The 22,759-nt window shown below is 43.2% G+C and overlaps 1 protein-coding gene across 1 annotated transcript in view; it reads right to left on the bottom strand.

Annotated features, from left to right (window-relative positions):
- LOC116401193 (multiple epidermal growth factor-like domains protein 10) overlaps nt 1-21,087 on the bottom strand; it is a 57,332-nt gene extending 36,245 nt beyond the window's left edge. Inside the window, exons 1-2 of the mRNA XM_031879484.1 lie at nt 19,862-21,087; nt 3,177-3,315 (exon numbers count right to left, since the gene is read on the bottom strand). Of these exons, the coding sequence (XP_031735344.1) occupies nt 3,177-3,298 (122 nt within the window). The 5' untranslated portion in view covers nt 3,299-3,315; nt 19,862-21,087. The remainder of the gene's footprint in view (nt 1-3,176; nt 3,316-19,861) is intronic.
- Nucleotides 21,088-22,759: the final 1,672 nt, after the last annotated feature.

Below are 22,759 nucleotides of genomic sequence, written 5' to 3'. Positions count from 1 at the left end.
TGAATGCATAGTGTCTTTACAAAATAAACTTAGTGTTCACAGGAAACGTATAGTTCTAACTCACACAGGCTGAAACCTCTGCTGGACTCCATGGGGAATACTCTGGAGTCGCATGAATATGTTTGGGCAGTATAATAGGCAAATGACAATTTGCCCACTGTCAGCCTCCCTCCTCAGATGGAGTTGGCGCTTCAGTAACCTCGTCAGTGAGTGCACATCATGTCCCAACCTCATCGCCGGGACGGATCCTCACAACGTGAAATGCCTTGGCATGGACCGTGCAGAGAGTGGTGTTCTGCAGCCACCAGCCTGCCCAACCTGCCGAGTGCTGTACAAGATTCAATGCCAGCAGCGGTGGGATCACTTCCGAGGCTTCGATGTGATGATTTGCTGGGATGAGAGTGAGCTGGAGCTCGAGATCAACGCCATTGAAGTCCCCGCCCCAGCCTTCAACCTTCTGCCACAGCCTCCAGTCATTCGGTCGTCCCTGCTGAGTGAGACACTGGTTTTGTCTGCAGATGACAATGACGACAATATCTCATCGGTGTCTGGTACATCAGCCTCCCACAGAAGCCCACCGCCAACATCTCTTTGCCAGGACTTCCTGCTAGTGATGACCACTGCAGCGGGGCGTGTTGGACCTAGCCCTGTCGCTTCCACCCAAATTAATAATCTGATTCAGGGAGCATCAACAGCAGTGGGCCGTCTGATGTCTCTCGCCACCGTGAGCTCTACCCATGTGTGACTGGGAATCATATCACTCCAGAGAAAGAACTGGAATGATCGCATCGGACCCCCCGTCATCACCGATTGTCTCTTTGTATCGATTTAATCTGTCCCTCTACTCTTTAAACGTCTGGAGGAGGGAAAATCTCAGCTAAAACGTAATCTACCGCTTACTCACCCTCAGAGGAAAGCTGAGGCAAAATGTAACAACGCAACAGTGAGAAGGAGATCGTCAGTACTGTTGAAAATCTGAAAAATGTATTAAAACAGTTTACATTTCTCAATGAGCACAATACCCTGTCCACCTCCCAGGCTCCCCATAACGTCTCATTGAATTCGGCTCGAACCAAATATGACGTTTCATGGCTGCCCAATGTCAAAGGACTCAAACACACACTGGCCATAACAGTCCCACCTCTGGTGGAGGCAGTGGGCCGCGACAATCACGCTAGTACAATCCATCACGGCCAGTAGCACAGTTCTGTTTGTGTGCTTCAGGAAAAATGTGGCAGGTAAAGCCCTATCCAAGAAATGCCTGGCAGCATGGCTTTGAGGGTTCATCTCCCAAGTCCATGGATGGCAGCAAGAGACCCTCCCACTGTGGTCTGCATACAATACAGCGTGGCGGGCTTGTTTGTGATGTGAGTGTCGACGACATATGTTCGGCAGCATCATGGTCGATGCTTTCTACGTTCATATGGTTCTCTCTTGGACATGTTGGGCTCCTTTTCATCATCTGTGCTCGCTGGAACGATATATCACTGGTGAAATGGGTGGGGTGTGTGTTGGTTGTGTTGCACCTGACCCCTCCCCTTAGGGCATGATACACCTTTATGTCCCTGTGCTCTTTGATGACCCGGGTAATGTGGTGTGCAGGGTGTCTACCGCTTGTCTTTTGACCCCTGCAGTTCAGTTACGTACTACCTGGGTTGGCTGGGGCCCCCTGCTTCTGTGTTTACAGAGGTTATAAATCAACTGAGAAGTAGGGTCATTTTCTCATAGACTTCCATCTGACTTCTTTATGCACCCAGCAGAGTTGTCCCCTGCTGGCCAGGAAAGATAATGCAAATTTAAGACACTTCCGCATTGGCTTCACATTTCAGAACCTGAGGTTGCCTCCTCTTTCCAGTTTGCATACCGTGCCAAACGGTCCACAAAGGATGCAATCTGCTCTGATCTCCACCCAGCCCTCACCCATCTGGACACAAAGGACTCATATGTGAGAATGCTGTTCATAGACTTTAGTTCAGCATTCAACACCATAATCCCACAAAAACTCATCTGCAACATCACACTGAGCACAGGGGCCCCTCAAGGCTGTGTGCTCAGTCCACTGCTCTTCACCTTGCTGACACACGACTGCACCACAACCTACAGCACCAATCTCATATGGTCAAATTCGCAGACAACACAACTCTGGTAGGTCTCATCACCAAGGATGATGAGACCCACTATAGGAAGGAGGTCAGCCTTCTGACCACGTGGTGCAGAGACAACAACCTCCTTCTAAATAACAGCAAGACCAAGGAGATTATTGTTGACTTCCGGAGAGGCCACACTAAACACCCACCACTGACCATCAATGGTGCTGATATAGAGAGAGTGACCAGTGAGCAGTGAGGACCTCTCATGGACAGCCAACACAACATCACTGGCAAAGAAAGCCCAGAGGCGCCTCTACTTTCTCCACAAACTAAAGAAGGCAAGAACACCACCACCCATCATGTGCACTTTTTACCGAGGCACCATTGAGAGCATTCTGACAAACTGTATCACTGTGTGGGGCGGAACCTGCACTGACTACAACAGGAAAGCCCTGCAGCGCATAGTGAACACAGCTGGAAGGATCATTGGTGCCTCACTCCCCTCACTCCCCTCCCTGCAGGACATATATGACACTCGCCTCACCCGCAAAGTGACCATGATTGTGCGCGACTCCAGCCACCCCTCGCAGTCTCTTCAGCCTCCTGCCCTCTGGGAGAAGATACCAGAGCCTCCGTGCTCGCACCACCAGACTCTCAAACAGCTTTGTCCACCAGGCTGTTAGGAAGCTGAACTCTCTCCCTCCTCTCTTTAAGACTCTATGTCCGACTGCTGCTAAATTATATGTTGTCTAAATGTATTTTTTATCTATTTGCACTGTATTCACTTTATATGTTTATATGTTTATATGTTGGACTGGGAGAAACGTTTTTTTTCAACTCCTCGGTATGTTCGGTACATATTGTGGAACTGACAATAAAGCTAACTTTGAACTTTGAACTTTGAACTTTGGTTAGAACTATGTTGTAACCCTCATTCTATGCACAGGCAGATCCATCTACCAAGGTGGCCCTGCAACTCATACGCCGCTCCCTGAAGACGGTGTAGTATGCAAAGCAGCAATGTGTGTCACCTGCGCCCTTGAGGTCAAAAGCTTTTAAAGAAATGATTGCAGCATTGTGACTGACCTCTCCCAGTGGCTGCAGACATTGGGATCCTCCAGGTTGAGAGAGGAAGTGATGCAAGGCAGGAAACAGAAGGCCACCACAGCCAATATGACTGTCCTGTGGTGGCGCAATGACATGGCCATCTCAGTCAGAGCTGCACCTTCAGATAGGAAAGGGTGAGGAAAAGACACATGTTAGAAAATTAAAAGGTATAATATGCATGCATTTCTCTGCAAAAAACAATGTATGAACTTATACAAAAAGAATACAACTCCCTCAACATCCTAATACTACTTGACCTCAGTGCAGCCTTTGACACCATCAACCCCTCTATCCTTCTCTCCGGTCTTGAGTCCTCCCTCCATATTACTGGCACAGCCCTCTCCTGGTTCAAATCCTACCTCTCCGACCGTAAACAGTTTATTAGTATCAATTAATTCAAGTCACAGCCCCAGTCTCTCACGGTGTCCCCCAAGGTTCGGTACTCGGTCCTCTCCTCTTCATCCTCTACCTGCTCCCCCTTGGCACCATCTTACACCACCATGGTCTCCATTTGCACTGCTATGCTGACGACACCCAGCTCTACATCTCCACCAAATCCATCACCCCCACCACCCACTCCACCATCACCAACTGCCTCACAGACATAAAAGACCTGGATGCAAGCCAACTTCCTCAAACTCAACAGCAGCAAATCTGAAATCCTCATCATCGGCCCCAAATCACAAAACAAATACCACCACAACTTCTCCCTCTGCATCGATGACTCCACTGTCCCTGCTTCAACACATGTCCGTAACCTTTATATCATTTTTGATCAAACCCTCTCCTTTGAACGCCACGTCAATCACATCACAAACACAGCCTTCTTTCATCTCAAAAACATTGCCCGTCTCCACCCCTCCCTCTCCTCGTCAGTGGCTGAAACACTCATCCACGTCTTCATCACCTCTCGACTGCAACAGCATCCTGTACGGCTCATCCACCAAAATCATTAACAAACTACAATACATTCAGAACTCAGCTGCCCGTCTGCTCTCCCACTCCACCAGAGATCATATCACCCCAGTCCTTCAAAACCTCCACTGGCTCCCCATACAGCAAAGAATCCAGTTCAAGATTCTTCACATCACATACAAAGCCCTTCATAACCTCGCCCCTTCATACCTTTCAGACCTCCTGCACCGTCACACTCCCACCCGCAACCTCAGATCCGCTACAGATCCCTACTCTGTCGAAGCATCAGACATGAGGGGACAGGGCCTTCTCCATTGCTGCCCCCTCCCTCTGGAACTCTCTCCCCCAGCACCTCAGACATTCTCTGTCACATTTAAAACTGCAATCAAAACTCATCTATTTAAATCTGCTTTTAACCTGTGATGCTAGTTATGTATATGTTTATGTAATTACTTTCATTGTTTCTGTTTTTACCATGTAAAGTGCCTTTGAGAACCCTTTAAAGCGCTATACAAGTTAAATGTATTATTATTATTATTATTATTATTACTACCACAGAGACCCGGCTCTCTGCCTGCATTTTCTTATTTTGCTGTGTTCGGGGTTTTTCGGGGCATTGGCAAAGAGCCTTAGGCCCCACATGAGGGTTTAACCCCCAGCCAATAACAATGTGCAGGTTCTTGTCGTCTCTTCTCTGCTCTGTGTAGAGTCCGATTGGCTGTGTGTCTGTTTACCAGGGCACACATACGAGCAGAGCAGGCAGGAGGAATTGTGTCCTTCAGCTGCATTCATTGAAAATCCGGCAAAGCTCCACTTTCATAAAGTTGTGCGGAGATGTGGGTGCGTGTATTTGGACAAATTTGAATGCTGTGTGTTTACACACAGCAACGACAAATGCAACACATTATAATTAAACATAACACAAAAGTAATTAAAATGTATATTTTAGTTTTCGCCATACTGCCCCCTACAGTTTAGGAGAATATGGGTTTGAAGCGAGGAGAAACACAGTATACAAATCCAAATGTTTCCTCATCAAGATTCTGTGTAAACTCATGTATGAAGTTCTAAGTCAAGTCCAAGTGGTCATCGGTTATTACTATTAAAGTTAATATCAAGTTGCAAGTGTTTTTGATTCTGTCAATCTTACATCACACCTCTGGTGTGGACGTATGTGTGTGAGGATATTTGTAGGAGTATGCATGTACTGTGCATGTTGGATTTATCTTATCTGCTGTTTGAATTTGACAGAGACTGAAAATGTTTGATCTTTTGGGATTTTTTGATGATTTTATGTTTCATCATTGAAGTCTTTTCTTTTGCTTTTGTTTGTACAGTCTGGTCCGAATGAGAATTCTAGAAGACCTGCAATTTGCAGTTGGTTCACCACTAAACACATCAGTCACACACAATTTCAATGGGAACCTAACATTTCCAAAGTGGTGCCTTTAGTCTAGCAACATAAATGTTTGATTAAAACTAATCTGCGTCATGTAATCAATAGTATTCAACACAGCGCCATCTTTACTGGCTGAGGAACCACAAACATGAAGATAATCAGTTCTCTTTTACACAACTGTGGTTTTACCTTTACCACAATGACAGAATTCCAGTAAGCAATTGGTGGCTCCCCAGTGCTCGGGTGTTATTTAGGTATTTCAAAGCTTCTTATAATAAGTAAGGCCTATATGAGGTAAAGACGGTTTCTGTCCGAGGAGCAAAGATTCTGTGTTTACAAACTGCAACCAACAAATGCAACATATTATGCCTGCAAAGTGGTCAAATTTTGATAAAAAACATTACAATATGTCAATTATATGTTTATTATTTAGGTATTTCAAAGCTTTTATAATGATATGTGAGACCTGTATGAGGCCCAGATAGTTTCTGTCCGAGGAGCAAGGCTTCAACAGTGTTCAGTGTTAATTTACTTTAACAACAAATAAACAAGAATCATGATGCCAATGCTGAATTCACAAAAAAATATATTTTTTAATTAAAATATAAAAACTATAATAAAAATGTACAGCTGCATTCCATCAGATGGAACTATTCTACATGTTTACATTGCATCATTTTATACACATTTACCCAGATAAATATTTCAACCAAAAACATGTTTATGGTTGGGTTTGATGCTTTGTCTGTCTGTTTGTCAGCAGGATTACAGAAAAACGTATGGCTTGATTATCAAGACATTTAGTGGAAGCGTGTAGCATGGGTCAAGGAAGAACATACTACAATTTAGAGAAGTTACGAATCACGGGGCGAGTACACCTTATTTTTCACTTTCATTAACATTGCGAGATTGGGCATTTGACCTCGGCAGAGATCTGTGCTCTCCGAGTGCCCATCCGGTGATATTTGGTATCGAGGCTCTGAACTTGTCATACACACAAAGAAACACCGATCTCAGCACAGCAGGGAATGAGGATACTACCTACAGTACAGGAGAGGAACATTGCCTCAGAGCCTACAGGTGGATGTAAGTGTACCTGAACATATACTTTGGTTCTTATTTACCACATGAACCCTCCTCTTTCATGCTGCAGCATGTCACACTTCGAAATTGAATCCTACTTTATTCGCTGATTTTAATTGATTTTATAGTTATTTTGTGACGTGATCACTTTGATCACTTTGTTTTCACAAGTTTTCACAAAATATTTGAGCCCAAGTTCAGTCATCATTCTCTAAGATATGTGCTCCTGTGCTATCAACTATCTGTGTCAAATTGTTCTCACGCTGTTAAACTGAGTGCACTTGGTTTCATGGTTAATTTGCCTGGACCTTCTAAAAGCACAACTGGCCCCAGGGAGGCCCATATCCATAAAGTGTGCAAGAATGGGCCAACTACTAAGGCAAATCAGATCTCATCTCTTTTTTTAATGTCATGTCTAAAATCACTAAAACCCTGAAACTGTAATCACTGACAGTGTTGCTGTAAGTGGAACTAACTGTGAGTGATCAACATCTCAGAGCTAGTCTATTCAGGGAGCAGGAGGACACAGAAAACCCATTCCCTTTGTGTGTGTCCTACACCCCAGCCCCCATGTGTTTCTCACAGCCATTCAGCAGAGCATGTCTCTCTGTCTGCCCAGTGAACGGCCTTACAAAACATTCTGAGCATCAGTAGTCCTGTCACACCACCTGTGAGGACAACTTCATCTGTGAGACAGATGATAAGCCCAGGAAGAAAGAAGTAAACTAACCAAAAACTGCAGTGATGATTACCTCACACACAAGGAATTTCATCATCAGGTTTTAGAAAGGGTATTTGTGATTTGCAATGGTCATTTCTTTTCTTTTCTAAAAGTTACCTGCTACGGTGCTTGCTGGCTCACTGTAATGGCTTTCTGGGACACTGCAATGCAAGACTATAGAAGTGTTTCTATTCAATTGTCAAGCAAATTTGAGCAAACTTTTAAAAGGTTACAGAAAAGAAATGCAAATGAGGCGCATTTCCTGGTTTGGAGTGAATAAACTCGGCTTCAGAGTAGTTTGGTCAGAAGTTGGTGCTATAGGCTTTGAATGGCTGTAATCCACCAGTGCACAGAGTAGAAGAACTAAAGGTTGTGAACCAGAAACAAAACAAGTCACCTACTAACCATCTAACCATGTACGAGAGAAGTTTTAATTGTTCTTTCATGTCAGCAAGTATTGGCCATGGCCCATGCAACCGGAGACGAAGACAAGTATTCACCGCTTTATGGGAATATCCGGTAAGGCGGTTTCATGGGATCATTCAAAATGTGCATGACATTATTTGAATGGAAACACGGCTTGTGTAGAAGAAGATAAGGAAGAAGACATGCCACTTCTCTGCCAGATAGGAAGAATTCATAGGCAATAATTGTTCAATTCAACACTCTCAGAAGATTTGCTGTTACAGTTTTACCTTGGTCTGTATTACCTTATGATCAATACACACTTTATTATCCCACCAGAGGACATTTGGTTTCAACCAGGTATACAAACATATTCATCATAGAAAACATATAGGGCCCCACATAAAGATAATGATGGCTAATGTTAGCCAGTGTTAACTGCCAAAGACTTATGCAATTGTTACTTTTAACATGCTCTCACACCACATGTCCATTTTCTCATGCAGTGAAAAATAAATGTATAACTGATAACGTAGCGGTGCAAAAAGTGAATATTAGAGCTAGGTTTATGTTCGCCATACTATCCCTGTGGGGCGGGTCCACAAGCCGTTCCCAGGAAGTCCACACTTAATTACCCAGATCTGCTTTGTTTGAACCAATCCGACAGCATCCAATCAAGTTGCAGGTTAAAACTAAGAGGGAGAAATTAAGCTCTATAGCAGCGGTTCCCAAACTTTTTAGGCCACGCACCCCCTTCTACATCCCGACCGGGTTCACGCACTCCCAATCCCCCACACCTTAAAAAAAAGCAACAGAGCCTATTTATAGCCGCATAACAATCGGACCAATGAGAGAACAGTTTGCTCGCGCGTGGCGTTTGTTTACAAGATAAAAAACACAAAAAATACAAAAAAACTTCCTGCACCGTGCCTTCGAAAAGGTAACGGACGTACACCAGAAAATTGGCCAGATTAGCCATATCTGTAGACTCGTCTACTTGCAGAGAGTAAAACTCACTCTTCTTCACGCGACCGACTAATGTAGCCCGGATGTCTTCGGACAAAGCATCGATGCGGCGCGACACCGTGTTGTTGGACACCGGGATCATGTCCAACTTGTTTTGCAAGTTGCCCAAGATGTTGATCACTCACAGATAGTTTTGCTTCTCTCTCTCCAATCATACATTCCACCATCTCTTTGGCAGCTGGCAAGCACACGTCTTCGGCGATTGTGTGAGGTAGCCCCTTTCTTGCTATTCTGTGACCAGATATGAAGCCCGTAGTGCGTTTTTTATAGACCCAACATGAATGAGACTGCAGTTGTTTTTGGCTGTTTTGTAACTCCTCCAATTTCGATATAAAAAATGTAAGGGGCTTTTGACTTGCACTGTCATGCTTGGTGTTCAGGTGGCGACGTGAATAAGAGCTTCAGACAGCTGTTAGCCAGAACCTCACTGCACTGTCTCCTAAAAATTACGTTTGACCAAAAACGTATTTTCTCCCTGATTACGTTTGTGTTTGATTTATTACATTGACTTATTACAAATGCGTTTATAATCAACATTTTAACATTTTTTTCCCTCTCCACCACCGCCTCTCCTTCTCCCTATTACGCGGTCAGAATGCTACCACAGCACCCCGCCTGTCTCCAGCAGAAACGCGCTCATCCAGGCCGAGCAACGAGGAACATTACGCGGCTACAATACCTCCACAAAGGCCCGCGTGTAAAATCCGGGAGTAACCGTGACTCTCTTAAGGGTTAGGTTTGGGTGGGGACGTGGCTTCCTAGTGGAAGTTGTGGTAAACGTAATTGAGAATGCATTTTAGTTTTGGGGGAACGTCATTTTTAGGAGACAGGACTACACCATTAGACCACCATTACATGTTTCCTCTCGCGCACCCCCTAGAGGCAGCTCGCGCACCCCCAGGGGTGCGCGCACCACACTTTGGGAATCCCTGCTCTATAGCGTAAATTCAGACAGGAAGACTATACTCTTGCATGCCTAAGCCCGTAGTTTATTTCCCATACATCTGCCAATTGCATAACATTGCTGTTATGGTTCGGGGCTGTCAATCATGATATCAGCTGTTTAGATCAGCTGGTCTCTCTATCCAATAGCACAACAACACAAGGACATCGTTAGCCTATCATTGTGCTGCTGTCTCTCTTAAATATGATTGTCTCTCTACGTTCATGCTGCTGTTACGCAACCCTCCACCTCGCTAATCTTCGCAGATTCATCATCTTCATCAACTCATCATTCCATCAGCCACCATCTCTACCAGTGTCTGGACTCCACGGGGGGATTTATATTGTTGCCGCTCAGGGCAATCACAACTCGATCTCAAACCTCCTCATCGAGTTCAAGCGCCAAAGAATTTCTGTGTAACTCATTAATGTATCATCTGTCATAATAAATGTTAACTACTAATCATTCACTTGTCTCTCCTGATTGAACAAACGTTACGTTAATGTGCGCCAGTTACTCTGTTAAGTAAAGTAATGTGCACATTATGACTTGTTAAGCACTCAAAACTCAAAGTTTAGGACTTGGGACTTGACTTGGGACTTGAGTGCAAAGACTTGAGACAAACTTCTGACTTGCAAAACAATGACTTTGCGCCACCTCGGGTTTTTCCCCCACTCGTTGACTTCTTGCTTCATCACTGAATATTTTGTTGGTAAGCCCTCTGCCCTTTCAGAGAATACTGCAACGTACACCACATGGAGCATTAACTGTACCTGTCCACTTGAGTACCTGCTCGTAGCTCGTACAGTCCCCATCGTGGTGTTTCGCATAATTACAAACAAAGCTTGACAGCGCACAGACAGAAAGAAAGAGCAGCACAGTGCAACAGCACCGTAAAACACAGAGGTCAAGTTAGCCGCCGTTCGGCAAAAACCCAGTCAACGCAGCCACCGCTTGGATTTTGATAAGCATCTATTTGTGACTTTACGTTGCCAAGCAGCCAAATAGGACAAAGACAGACTGGCATCACAGCAAAAATATCTCACATTTTATCAGCGATCAATGATTTCAATATCTGTATCTCAAAGACCATGGTGGATGGACATCTGGTTAGAAATCTTTATATGTTATGTACACCAATGTTATGGTATTCAATGTGTCTTTATACATTAAAAGAACAAAACTCCATGTGCACTGTTAACATGATGTGAGAAAGACTTGTGTACTAAAAAGGTGTTAAAATCGAATCCAAAGTATCAAGTATAAAAGTACCACTTAGATCTCTGGATTTGTCAGCGTGTCCACATTAAATATGTCTGGTCTTCTTCCTTAATGGTACAGAAGCAGCTGGTGACTTTATTACTCCAGCTGCTTGATGAGCGAGCTGAACTTCTGTAGGCCAACAAGGTTAGCCCTCTGTCTTCTGGCGGGTCTCCTTCCTTTCGAAAATGTTTGGTCGATCGAGTAAGACTGCAAGATGTCTCCAGTGGCTGCTGACAGTGTGTCTGTGCATGCAGTTTATGGGTCAACAGGGCCCAGTCCTCTCTGGTTTCACTGAGCAAAGAGAGGGCACAGCTGCAGCAGCCAATGCTAAAACCCTCCCCACCCCAAGACAACTGCACTGCTGCACAAACAAGGGCCATGCTGTGTGTGTGAAAGGGCTCCGGACTCACAACCCCTAATGGAACGGATTAGGCTGGGCCGCGAAACTTTGATACACTGTTCCAGGCGGCACAGTATCGAAGCCTCTCTGTCCACTCACAAAGGACTGCAAGGAACTAAGACCTGCTGTCTGAAGTCCTTCCAGAACCTGACAAAGGCTACACTCAAGTCATGGACCAATATTTAATTGCAGACCCAGGCAGTTTTTAGGGCAGATTTTCTTAAATACAGGAAGCATCGAAATGTAGCTAAAATGAGACTAACAGATGTGTGTATTGCTGGCTTTATACTCATTTTCTCACAGCTACCAATGATCAGAGAGTTGTTTGTCCTCTCACAGGGCTGATATGGCTATGAAGTGGCTATTCAAACCCATGCAAACAGGAACATATTGTCAGTAAGGTGTGTTGTCAGCTGGATTCTTGTAATATCGCAAGATCACACCAGATTTAAGGGCTGACGAGATTACACGAAAATCCATCTAGTTAATGCATTTGTGTCCAAACCACCGAGATTCGGACCGATCAGCTTCCTGTGAGAATCTGCTGGCAGCTTCGGAGTGGTTTAAGGATGTGTGACGCGATATAATGAGGCGATTGTTTGTTCAAAGCAACTATGGCGGCTCCTATAGAGGTTAGCGTATAGCTGCTGCGATAGCATCTGTTATTTAAGAACTGGGGAGTATTTGTTCTTCCAAAGAGGAGCAAAGAACGACACTGAAGGCTTTTATAGATGGAAAAGATCGAGTTTGATTTGCAAATCCAATCACCTGACAAGTATATTTTGAAAATGTCAGTCCTTTTCCAACAGTTTCCAAGGATGGCTTCTCAGATGGTTCTGTGTAACAAACATCAGGTTAACGAGCATCACCTGCATTACCGGTGTTTTGTGTCTTAGAGATACGCATAAACATCATTAACAATATGAGCACCTTCTCCGTACAATATTTTAAGTTGTTGTAACCACTAGAGTCAAGAAAAAAAAAAAGGATAACAACACTGGATCCTCTGTTTTTTTATGTATGACGTTGGCAGCGATGCAAAAAAGCTGATAAAACACAGTGAGTTGTACATCTCTATTCCAGCATACCACCTACTGATGATATCCCCATGATATACTGATGATATGTAAAAAAAAAAAATTTAAATGTCCCTTTCAGCATACTGTGCCATTTATCCGTTCGTTTGTTTGAAGAAGTGGGCAAACACAGCACTCTCCCACTGCAGCTCTTTGGTTGTGCCTGACAAAACAACAGCTGAAGCTGATGAGGTAGGCCTACAGCTGACTCTAATGGATGTTGAGCAAGCCTGACGAAGTACAGCTTAGACCAGTGGTTCTTAAGCTGGGTTCGATCGAACCCCAGGGCTTCGGTGAGTCGCTCTCCGGGGTTCGGCAGGGGTCAAGACACATACAGTATAGCCCGGTTCGCACTAGCAATGTCGGGCCGTTTTTGTCGGCCGTCAAAAAATTGGCAACACACAATTTTTCTTCGCCGTGTTACGCCGGGGTTACACCGGACGCTGAAGCGCCGCGCAGCGCCATTCTCAAGCGCTGCGCGCCTGGCGCGCCCGCCCGGCTGTTCACATCGGACGCGCATTTCTCCGCGCCGGTCAGCCCGCGATTCTGCTTTCTCCGCTTGTTGTTGTATGTAACCCGTTCAATGTAGGGGTTCGGGGGTAAATGATGATTGTCTTCATAGCCCCCAACCCTCTCTTTCTCTCTCTGTCTGTCTGTTTGTAGTGGATGGGCAGATGGGGAAAGTTAATAATGAGAGGGGAAATATCGGGGAGATTGAAACTGCAGGACAACAGAAGGGGAATACAAAAGTATGGGATGCATATTTGATCATTTATATAATATAAAATATGTCATTTATATCGTTTAAATAATTTTTCAGTGCGTTTCCTGGCGCGATACGCCCGCGGCGAGCGGAAAAAATAGACTCGACGCCGAAACCATCGGTGCAGGGCGCGAGGCGCCCTTGGCGCGGTGCGGCGCATCGCAGCCGATGTGAACAGCATATTTGTGTAACAGGGGGGCGGAAAGGAGACGCCTGGCTTTCCTTGGCTCTGCGCGGCGTGGCGCGGCGCTTCAGCGTCCGGTGTAAACCCGGCGTGAGATAAATTCAGTCCACTCGTATTATTTGTGACGTCACGCTCCGCTTGGCCATCATTGGCTGCAGCTGATCACGCCACATTGCCTGATCAGGAACTTGGTGCGCTCAGTAGTCGACTTATGGCTGTTGTGATTGTACGTCATTTGTGATTTTCTTTTAAACTTTCAATCCCTTCATACTAACTATGTCGAGCAAAAAAATAAAGTGGTTGGACGAATGTGTACAATATGGATTCACGTGTATAAAGGAACGTGATGGGAGTCAGCATCCTCAATGCATGATTTGCAATGCCAAGTTGAGCAATTCTAGTCCAGCACCTGCAAAACTAAAGGAACACTTCCTAAAGCTGCATGGAGATGGGAAATACAAGAACACAACGCTCGCTGAATTCAAGGTGAAGAGAGCCAGATTCGATGAAAAGGCTACTCTGCCTGTTCTCGGCTTTGTACCCATCGACAAACCGATCCTCACAGCATCACAGTACCAACATTGTCACACAGATTGCTTCGAAAATTCTGAGTTCATTCTCATTTTGGTGTACATGGCCGATATTTTCGATGCTCTCAATCATCTCAATCGACAGATGCAGGGCGGTGGAGTCAACATCATTGAAGCGGAAGAAAACCTGAAGGCGTTTCAAAAAAATCTACCTTTATGGAAACGACGAACAGAGAATGATAACTTCGCAAACTTTCCCCTGCTGGACGACTGTGTAAGTAAGATCGAAGACGTGTCTGGAATTGGAGACATTTCTGTACCTGGGGAACTGAAGCAAGCAATTGCCATGCACTTAGATGAGCTCGCAAAGTCTCTCGACGGATACTTCCCCACCAGAGAGTCATATCCAGCATGGGTGAGACAGCCGTTCACGTTTAGTGTTGCGACAGCAGATGTCAACGATGAATACCTCGAAGAAATCATTGAACTTCAGCAGAGCCAGCTTCAACAGCAACTCTTCAGAACAACAACGCTCTCAACGTTTTGGTGTCACCAAATCGTACCATACCCTCTTATTGCTAAGAAAGCCCTTGAGATACTCGCACCTTTTTTTACAATGTATCTTTGCGAGCAATCTTTTTCGAGGAGGGTAGACATAAAAACTAAGAAAAGGAACAGACTTTGTTGCGAAAATGATATGAGAGTGGCACTTGCCAAGGTGAAGCAAGGTGCATTTCTGAACTTGTATCGGAAAGGCAACAACAAAAGTCACATTGATTTGCAGTAAATATTCATTGAGTTATGTTTTTGTGTGAAATTCATGTTTTGTTGGTTTTGTTCTTTGAACACAGTGATTTTGTGTGCAACTGATGCATGGTTAATTTTGTGCACTAATAAAATATATACCTATGTTTTGAAGAAATCACATTTTATTTTTCCAATTACGAAGGGTTCGGTGAATGCACTGATGAAGCTTGCAGGGTTCAGTACCTCCAATAAGGTTAAGAACCACTGGCTTAGACTGATTATAGTATACAACTCTGTGCATATAGAGTTGACTCTGACTGAGCTGACCCAATGACGTGTCAAAATGATTGACATACTGAGATTGTAAAAGACACATTGGAATAGTGGTGCAGAATGAAGCTATTCAAATTAACAGGATTTCGTTAAGAACCTCAAGCCCAGTGCGTCTCACACAGTGCAGTCGCTAATGAGCAAGTATGTGGTTGGCCGAACCTACCTGTACCTACTGAAAGCTAACTTGTCACTCCTTCCAGCAGTTACAAATCATGCTCACCCTTTATGACACGTCAGCTCCTTTCTGCATTTTTACTTTAACTGACACTTTGAGTCCTTTCAGTGCTTAAATATTTTACAAGTGACACTCGAACTTCATTTAGCACTCAACGTCACTGTGACGATTATTTCAGCAATCAAACCCTTAACGGCCACTTCAACGTCTTTGACCACATCTGCTTCTTTCAGTACTTCAAATCAGGTGAAACTTCAAATCTGCATTATTTATTTTAAGAGGTTCAATTTCAGGTAGTACTTACACACAACCAAATTATAAAAGCTCCAAACAATGAGTCATTAAGGCAACATCTTTTATCATTTTAAGCTTTTCAACTACAAATTGTCAGCAGAAGCAAGTGCATGTATTTTTCAAAACAACATAAGACTACAGCCTTACTGATTAGCTAATGATTAGCTACAGGTTAGCAGTATATAGGCCAATGTAAAAACATATGTAACTGAATTTACTGGGAGCACTGGTTCATGCCATAGTACAGCCATTCACACTGGCATGTTCTCAACACAATACTGAAGACACCAAACATGAGCAAGTTAGCAACTAATCCTGCAACAAGTTAACATGGTTGCATCTGACATGCACTCACATTTTCAGGCACTTTCATTTTCACAACCTTGGAGTTGGTGGTCTAGAAATGTTACAATGTGTGTGTGATTTTGGCAGGTGGCAGTTATAGACCCATCAAAGTCAATATTGGTTCAGTCTTTATATCTTTATCCAGCGAGACTCTCACAAGTCTTAACAGAAACAGGTGGTGCATTTTATAAAGCTGTATATAATGCAATGAAACAACACAGGATCCATGCGCAGGATCGAAAATACAGCTTTGTATTGCACGGTAAAAATCCATGGTTCAAGATTGCAAAAGGACTCCAATGGCATGTACTTAGAAACTCTCAGAAATTCAAAATTATGAAAGTGGAAAACACACAGTGATAAAGTAGACATCCAAAAGAATGCTCATAAGTGTAACAATCTGAATGCCACAGAAAATGTCACATTCTGGTCCTAACAAATGAACATCTTTAGGAAAATCCTTTCTCATCATGGTGGCCATTCTGGCTATCTATTGCAAACTTTGCACTTGCCATCTACATTTGGGAAACACTGGGTTTGACAAAACAATTAGTGTGATGCTCCTGAAGCCTTGACAGTTAAATTAAATGTAACGTGAATCACTTCAATTGCTCATATTTGAGTTCAATCAAACGTAAACACAAAAAGCAGCCCCTGGACTTACTATTGTAGCTGACCGCAATCTATATCCAATTTTGGTTTGGTTGTTTTGCAAATGTAATTGACATTTACATTTCGGACAATTCTCTCTTTTTTATCTGACACTGTCAATCGTTTGCAGCTCTGCATGTCATGTACTGTAACTACATTTTCAATGCTGTGTGAAAGAGAGTAGCCAATTTAGCCTGGAAAGCTAACAGTCAGTAATGGATGGCATGAAGCAAAAACAGTAGGCTCTGGTCTAGTTGTTGGTTTGTGTCTCATTCAATAAGTCACGTTTAGTTCAGAAGAACTTGTAAACGACCCTTAAGAATTGTATCTTCGACCATTCTGTCAGAAAAAGGAGATCCCCTCTCTTTCATCAATTATAGTTGCTAATATTTGGAGGATATTAAGCTTTTTACGATCACATGATTAAATTAGCATCACAACTGTAATGCTTACAACTGCTTTTTGTTGCTGAGACAGAACAAAATATCACTGAGGAACACCATGTCTGGGGGTTAAATCAATGCACTGGTCATTCTCATACCACTGTTTGTGGCAAACATCTATGGCCTTGTTTACACTGCCAACCCAAATCTGTATTTTGTTGTATCCAGATTGATTTCAGAAAGTCTGGAAAGCAATATAAAACAAACATGAAATGCGATTTTTGGTAATTGGAACCAAATCACATTTGGAGGTGGTTTGAAATGCGGTTCCAATCGGATTTCTACAGATGCGTCTCAGTCCGGATGCTCTGGCCGCTCAAATCGGATTTCAAAGTGTGGATCTGTTCAGCAGATACCTTGCTGTTAGTAGCAGAGTTCTATGGAAGACAACATGGAGGAGAACAGCAGACCCCACTGCAGACTGCTGCTTCTCCTCAAAATTGCAATGTATTCAAATGTTGGTTCAAGGGCGAATGCTTCATTCAGCATTGGAACGCCGCGTAGCTATGTAGTTACTGCCGCCTACGTCGTTTCCACTGAAACCAAATATTTTGGTGATATCTGGACACAAATCCAATCTGGCAAATAACAGTGCAGACAGTCTTTCTTAAAGAAGTGATTTCAGGAACAAATTGGATTTTTCTGTGGTAACAATGTAGCCTATACTATAATTATTACTTTTGTAAATGCAACGTTCGGTCCTAATTTCACTTTTCATGTTGTAGCAAGCTATAGACAGAAGGGTGCGTTCACACCAAAAGTAGATTACATACAAAGTCTATGCACAGATGCGATGAGACTGGAGTGAAGCAAATTCGCGTCAAACGCCAAATCACCCCAAACGCGTGAGTTTTCAACTTCAAATTTTTCAACTTCGCCAAAAAAATGGCGTGACGCTGTGGCGCAATAGCCAATCAGCGTTGAGATGTTTCTCCTGTCATCACTGACGTCCTGCCGTTGTTGAATCAGGAAATAAATACTGTAGCCGTCTGTGTTCACCCAGAGCTCTACGATACCTCATATCAACAGAGACCGGACCAAACAATGTGTATAAATGTGTGTGTGTAAACCATATGGTACAAACAATGAATAGACGCTGCCGTATTTACGTCTAGATGACGTTATTATGAGTGTTGGTGGAGCTGCTAGAATGTTAGCTTACCCTAGCACCGATCGATCCGAGCTCCATTGAGAAGACAAGTACAAATCGGCATCATTACGTAGTTATTTCGGTGTCCCTTTTTTTCGGTTTATTGCCGTTAAATCACAGCCACATCAGTTTATTTTGTGTTCATACAGCTGTAGTAAACAGCGACGTGTGGCTTGCTAGACTCAGTGAATACAGCTAGATACTATGTTATGAACCCAGACATGACGGCGTTTAGTTTCCCGTGATATCTGGGACTTCCACAACACGTAGTAAGCAGAAATAGAGGTTATTTTTTCCATGGTTGATGGCGTACAGTTGAACGGCTTTCAGGGCGATAAGCCACGCCCCCTTGGATTTAGAAAAAGCCATGCTGTTAGTTGTGAATGCTGCTTTACGATAGACAACTCGAATGTGAGCTTGGCAGTCGAATCAGGCCCCTTCGATCACAACTTCACATAGTTGACCACACCGGGTCACCCCTACGATGAACGTTACTCACGCGCACCGCTGCTCAACGCTCATATAAGGAGAATTTGCGGAAGAGAAAGCTTTGCATGCATCCGTAAACCCAGTCATTTATTGAATTAGCTTAGCTGGCTTTAATAGTTGAACGCTTAAGTACACATATTGTCAGATTGCTGCACTTACTGACACTTTCCACGCATCATAGCGTCAGCTTGCTTTACAATAAAAAAGTTGTTTTAAATTTGTGTTTCGTAAAATTGCACATTTATGCTATTTGTTCTCGTGGTTATTTTCCTCAAAGTACAATCACATTAAGTTATTCCTGGCAGTGTGGATCATTTAGATCATTATACTGCATTTGAACGGTGGTGGGTGATGATAGCCTACTTCAATTCTTGCCTTGAGTAAAAGTTGTGCAACTGTCAAGACTCTGTTACAAGACAAAGTCCCGCTGCTTTTCTGCTGACTATGACTATGTCAACTGGATAATGAGTCGCAATGGAAAAGCTATGAAGCTATGAGCTGCTATGCTCAGCACAGTAATAAACATTAGAATAAGAGTTTCATATCCAGCTGCTCATTGCTTGACAGTAATAATATAACAATGATAATATTTAAAAAAACGAATTTAATATAACCCATATAGTATCAGGGTTATATCTAATATTTCACTATAGTTTCAAAATGACACATCAAATATATTTTAATGTTAAATGTATGTTACATTTAAATATGACAGCCGATGTCAAAAAGCACTATAAGCACACATCTGGAGTAGAGTTATGAAGCTATAGCCTCTGAAATGGATGATGCTACGTTTCACACCTTTCTAGGACTTGAATAAATGTATCTTCTCTCCATTTCAATTCAATTTAATTTAATTTAATTTATTTGTATAGCCCAAAATCACAAATTTGCCTCAGAGGGCTTTCATATTGTTAAGTGATCCTGTCCCAGGACCCTCACATCGTTACAGGAAAACTCCCCTACAAGAAACCTTTAACGGGGAGAAACAAAGTAAGAAACCTTAAGGAGAGCAACAGAGCAGGATCCTATCAGGATGGACAGAAGTGTGATAGATGTCATGTGTACAGAATGAACAACATTACATTGTTTCTTGCTGACAAAAGCTGCAGAGTTTCTCACGATGGCATAAACAAAGCAAACAGAACGTTTTTCACACTTCAGTCATGCAGGTCCTCATCTTTACTAAAGAAAACAATGATGGATCTACATCCACTGATGACATGAAAACATGCACAGTGAGACAATACCTCTCGTCCGTAGTCAGACCATACAGATACACTGGCTAGCTTCTCAAGAGTGATAACTCTCTTTCTTTCTTTCTTTCACCTTATTTATAAGAGAACTCGGGTCCTGTCTTGGCTCATGGATCCCTCCTTTGGTGCAGGTGGTGATATATCCAGTAGTTAAGAATGAAGAAATAACAGCGTTGTCCTCCTGAGAGCCCGTAAACTGAAGTCATTGAACGCACTATTTGCTGCTGTGTTCGGTCTCCAGCGTCTCATCCACACACGGTACTTGGACTCTTCCTCCGAAACACTGGCCGGACGGCTCCCGTGACGTCAGTAGCCTCTCCACCAATGGACCGGCTGCGACAGTCCCGCATCTTTCACTGATATGACAGTACTGCGGCTTCTCAGCGACACTGGTAGCCGCCATCATAATCCGCTTAGTTAGTTTCTCACTGTTTGATGGTCCATGGTGGTTTGGGTGGTCCGAGGCTCGTTTGAAAGCTGAATTAGAGTTGTTGAGCTGTAGTGCTTAGGCTGACTGTAGAGCCATAAACGAAATAAAATTTTTAAAAAAACATTCCCAAAAATAAACTTTCAACAACTTTAAAAAATGCAAATCAGCGGGGAAATAGGACTAAAGGAATTCCTGGCTTAAATAAGAGAGGTTTAGCATTCATACAACACTAACTGATGCCATACTGTTTACATTGAGTAAACAGAAAACAAAAAGTGACATGTCTTATTTATTTGCTCGATTACATATTGCCTATTATTGTTTAATGTGCAACCAAGCAAATATTTCTTATGAGGCTACATACCCTATTCTCTTACTTATTAAGAATCTGAATATATACAAATACATTATAGACTACTGGGTGATTTGTCACAACAAACAATAGTCAGTAGAAGAAAAGTAAACCCGTTACATTTCACAACTTTAATTACAAAGTTTAATAGACTATTTGCATTTCTCTGCGTGTTCTCATCAAGGCTGTGTGTGACTGATCAAAGCTAAAGAACAATATCAACTAAAGCACAATTACCTGGGGCCCTGTCTTGTAGAGGGGCCCTGTGTCAAAATCTAGAAATACATGTGCGTGGAGGTTCATTCTTGACCAAATCGTAGTTTGACCAAATAACTAACTCCAGGTCCACTCTCTAGATTTGATGGGAAGCTCAAAAAAAGGACACCTTGTGACAATATAGAGGAGGCTGGTCCATAGAGGCAGTGCTCGCTCCTCTATTTGTGAACGGGAAGAGGGAGATCAAAATAATTTTATAAAGTAGCTTTAAAGAACATTACCAAATCTCACGGTCATTTATATGTTTTTTTCTCTCTTCTTTAGAAAAAAAAATCCATTATTGCATTGCTGATTAAAATGCTCCAACACTGACACCTACAGGGCAGGCAAGGAAGTGAGGGGGGGGGGGGGCCTCCTCCTACTGTCATTCTTAGGGTAGAACCTCTTATTGTTAAGGGGTAGTGTAGTTGGTGGACCCAAACGCACGCACACACAGCAGGTGTACTCCAGCCAAGACTTTATTTAAATGTGCAGGAGGAGTCAAAGAATGAACAAACAAAAAAAACAAAGACTAACTGTCCAGCAAATTAAAGTCACTCCTCTTTCTCCACCGGAGTCGGGAGGGAAGCTCAACCGAGGCCGGGACAGGTAGCCTCCGGAGTCGGGAGGGAAACTCGACCGCACTCAATACTGGAGTAACAGAAAAACAAACAGATAACGATCTTCACTGAATCGTGTTCAGACTTACGTGACCAGACTGGTAACCGGACGGACTGACGACGCGCCGGTGAAACGGAGAGGTATTTAAACCAGCCAGCAGCGATCACTGGAATGAGCCACAGCTGAGCCTAAGGAGAGAGGCGTGAAGTGGGCGGAACACGGGGTGGAAACTGGGCTGACACAAAAAACAAAACATAAGCACATGGCCCACAATAACAAAACAGACAGGGGGGAAAACAGAGGAGCACACACTAGGAGCAGACAGGGATCCTAACGCTTATATCAAGTTAAAGGAGCAGTGTGGAGGAAGTGGCATCTAGTGGTGAGCTTGCAGACCCCGCGCTCAGACCTCCCTTTCCAAGCCTGTTAACGAACTACGGTGTCCTTCATGGAACATAAAAACGTGACCGGCTCTCCCTCGAGCCACTATTTGGTTTGTCTGCTCTAGGCTACTGTAGGAACAGGGTGGCGCACCATGACGAAATGTTCATTCTAAGGTAAGGAAAACACCTAAATATGTAGACATTTTCACCTGCCCATCAGGACCTAAACCACTTCACATTCTTACACCGATGGCACAGCCTTCAGGAGCAATTTGGGATTCAATGTCTTGCCCAAGGACACATCAAAGTGCGGACGAGAGGATTGAACCGCCGATCTTCTGATTGGAAGAGGACCCGCTCTATCCCTGAGCCACAGCCGCATTATTGTTTTCACATTTGTCTCAGTTGGGAGTGACATCAAGGTAGAATCTTGACTATACTGTATACTGGTAGAACGATTCTTTCAGTTTAACATTACTTTGACTGTGCTGCCACCTGCTGGTATATTAGTTATGTGCAACTCATCAAGAAGTTGCACATAACACAACTCAACTATTCAAAATAACCATATTACAGTTAAATCAAAAATACCATTTTCAAAAATCGAAATTGTTTACATTGGACTTAAAAATGACTGAATTACATACCAAGTAAGGCAATTAGGCAGAAATATCAATTGAAGTGGGAAGCAAAATCAATAAAATACCCGGGAGTGCTAATCACTCAGGAAATTAACAAAATATATGAAACAAACTACAATAATAAATGATAGGATACAGAAAGATATAACAAAATGGTCAACACTAGTATTGGATTTTAGTTCAAGAATTGAGGTGGTGAAAATGAATGTACTGCCAAGGTTGCTGTACCTCTTCTTACCACTACTGGTCAGAATCCCGGAATCTCAATTTACAGCATGGTACAAACAGA

Source organism: Anarrhichthys ocellatus, unplaced genomic scaffold (assembly GCF_004355925.1).
Source record: "Anarrhichthys ocellatus isolate YVR2014 unplaced genomic scaffold, GSC_Weel_1.0 scaffold274, whole genome shotgun sequence".
Classification (NCBI taxonomy): Eukaryota; Metazoa; Chordata; class Actinopteri; order Perciformes; family Anarhichadidae; genus Anarrhichthys; species Anarrhichthys ocellatus.
This window is presented reverse-complemented; position numbering and strand designations above follow the sequence as displayed.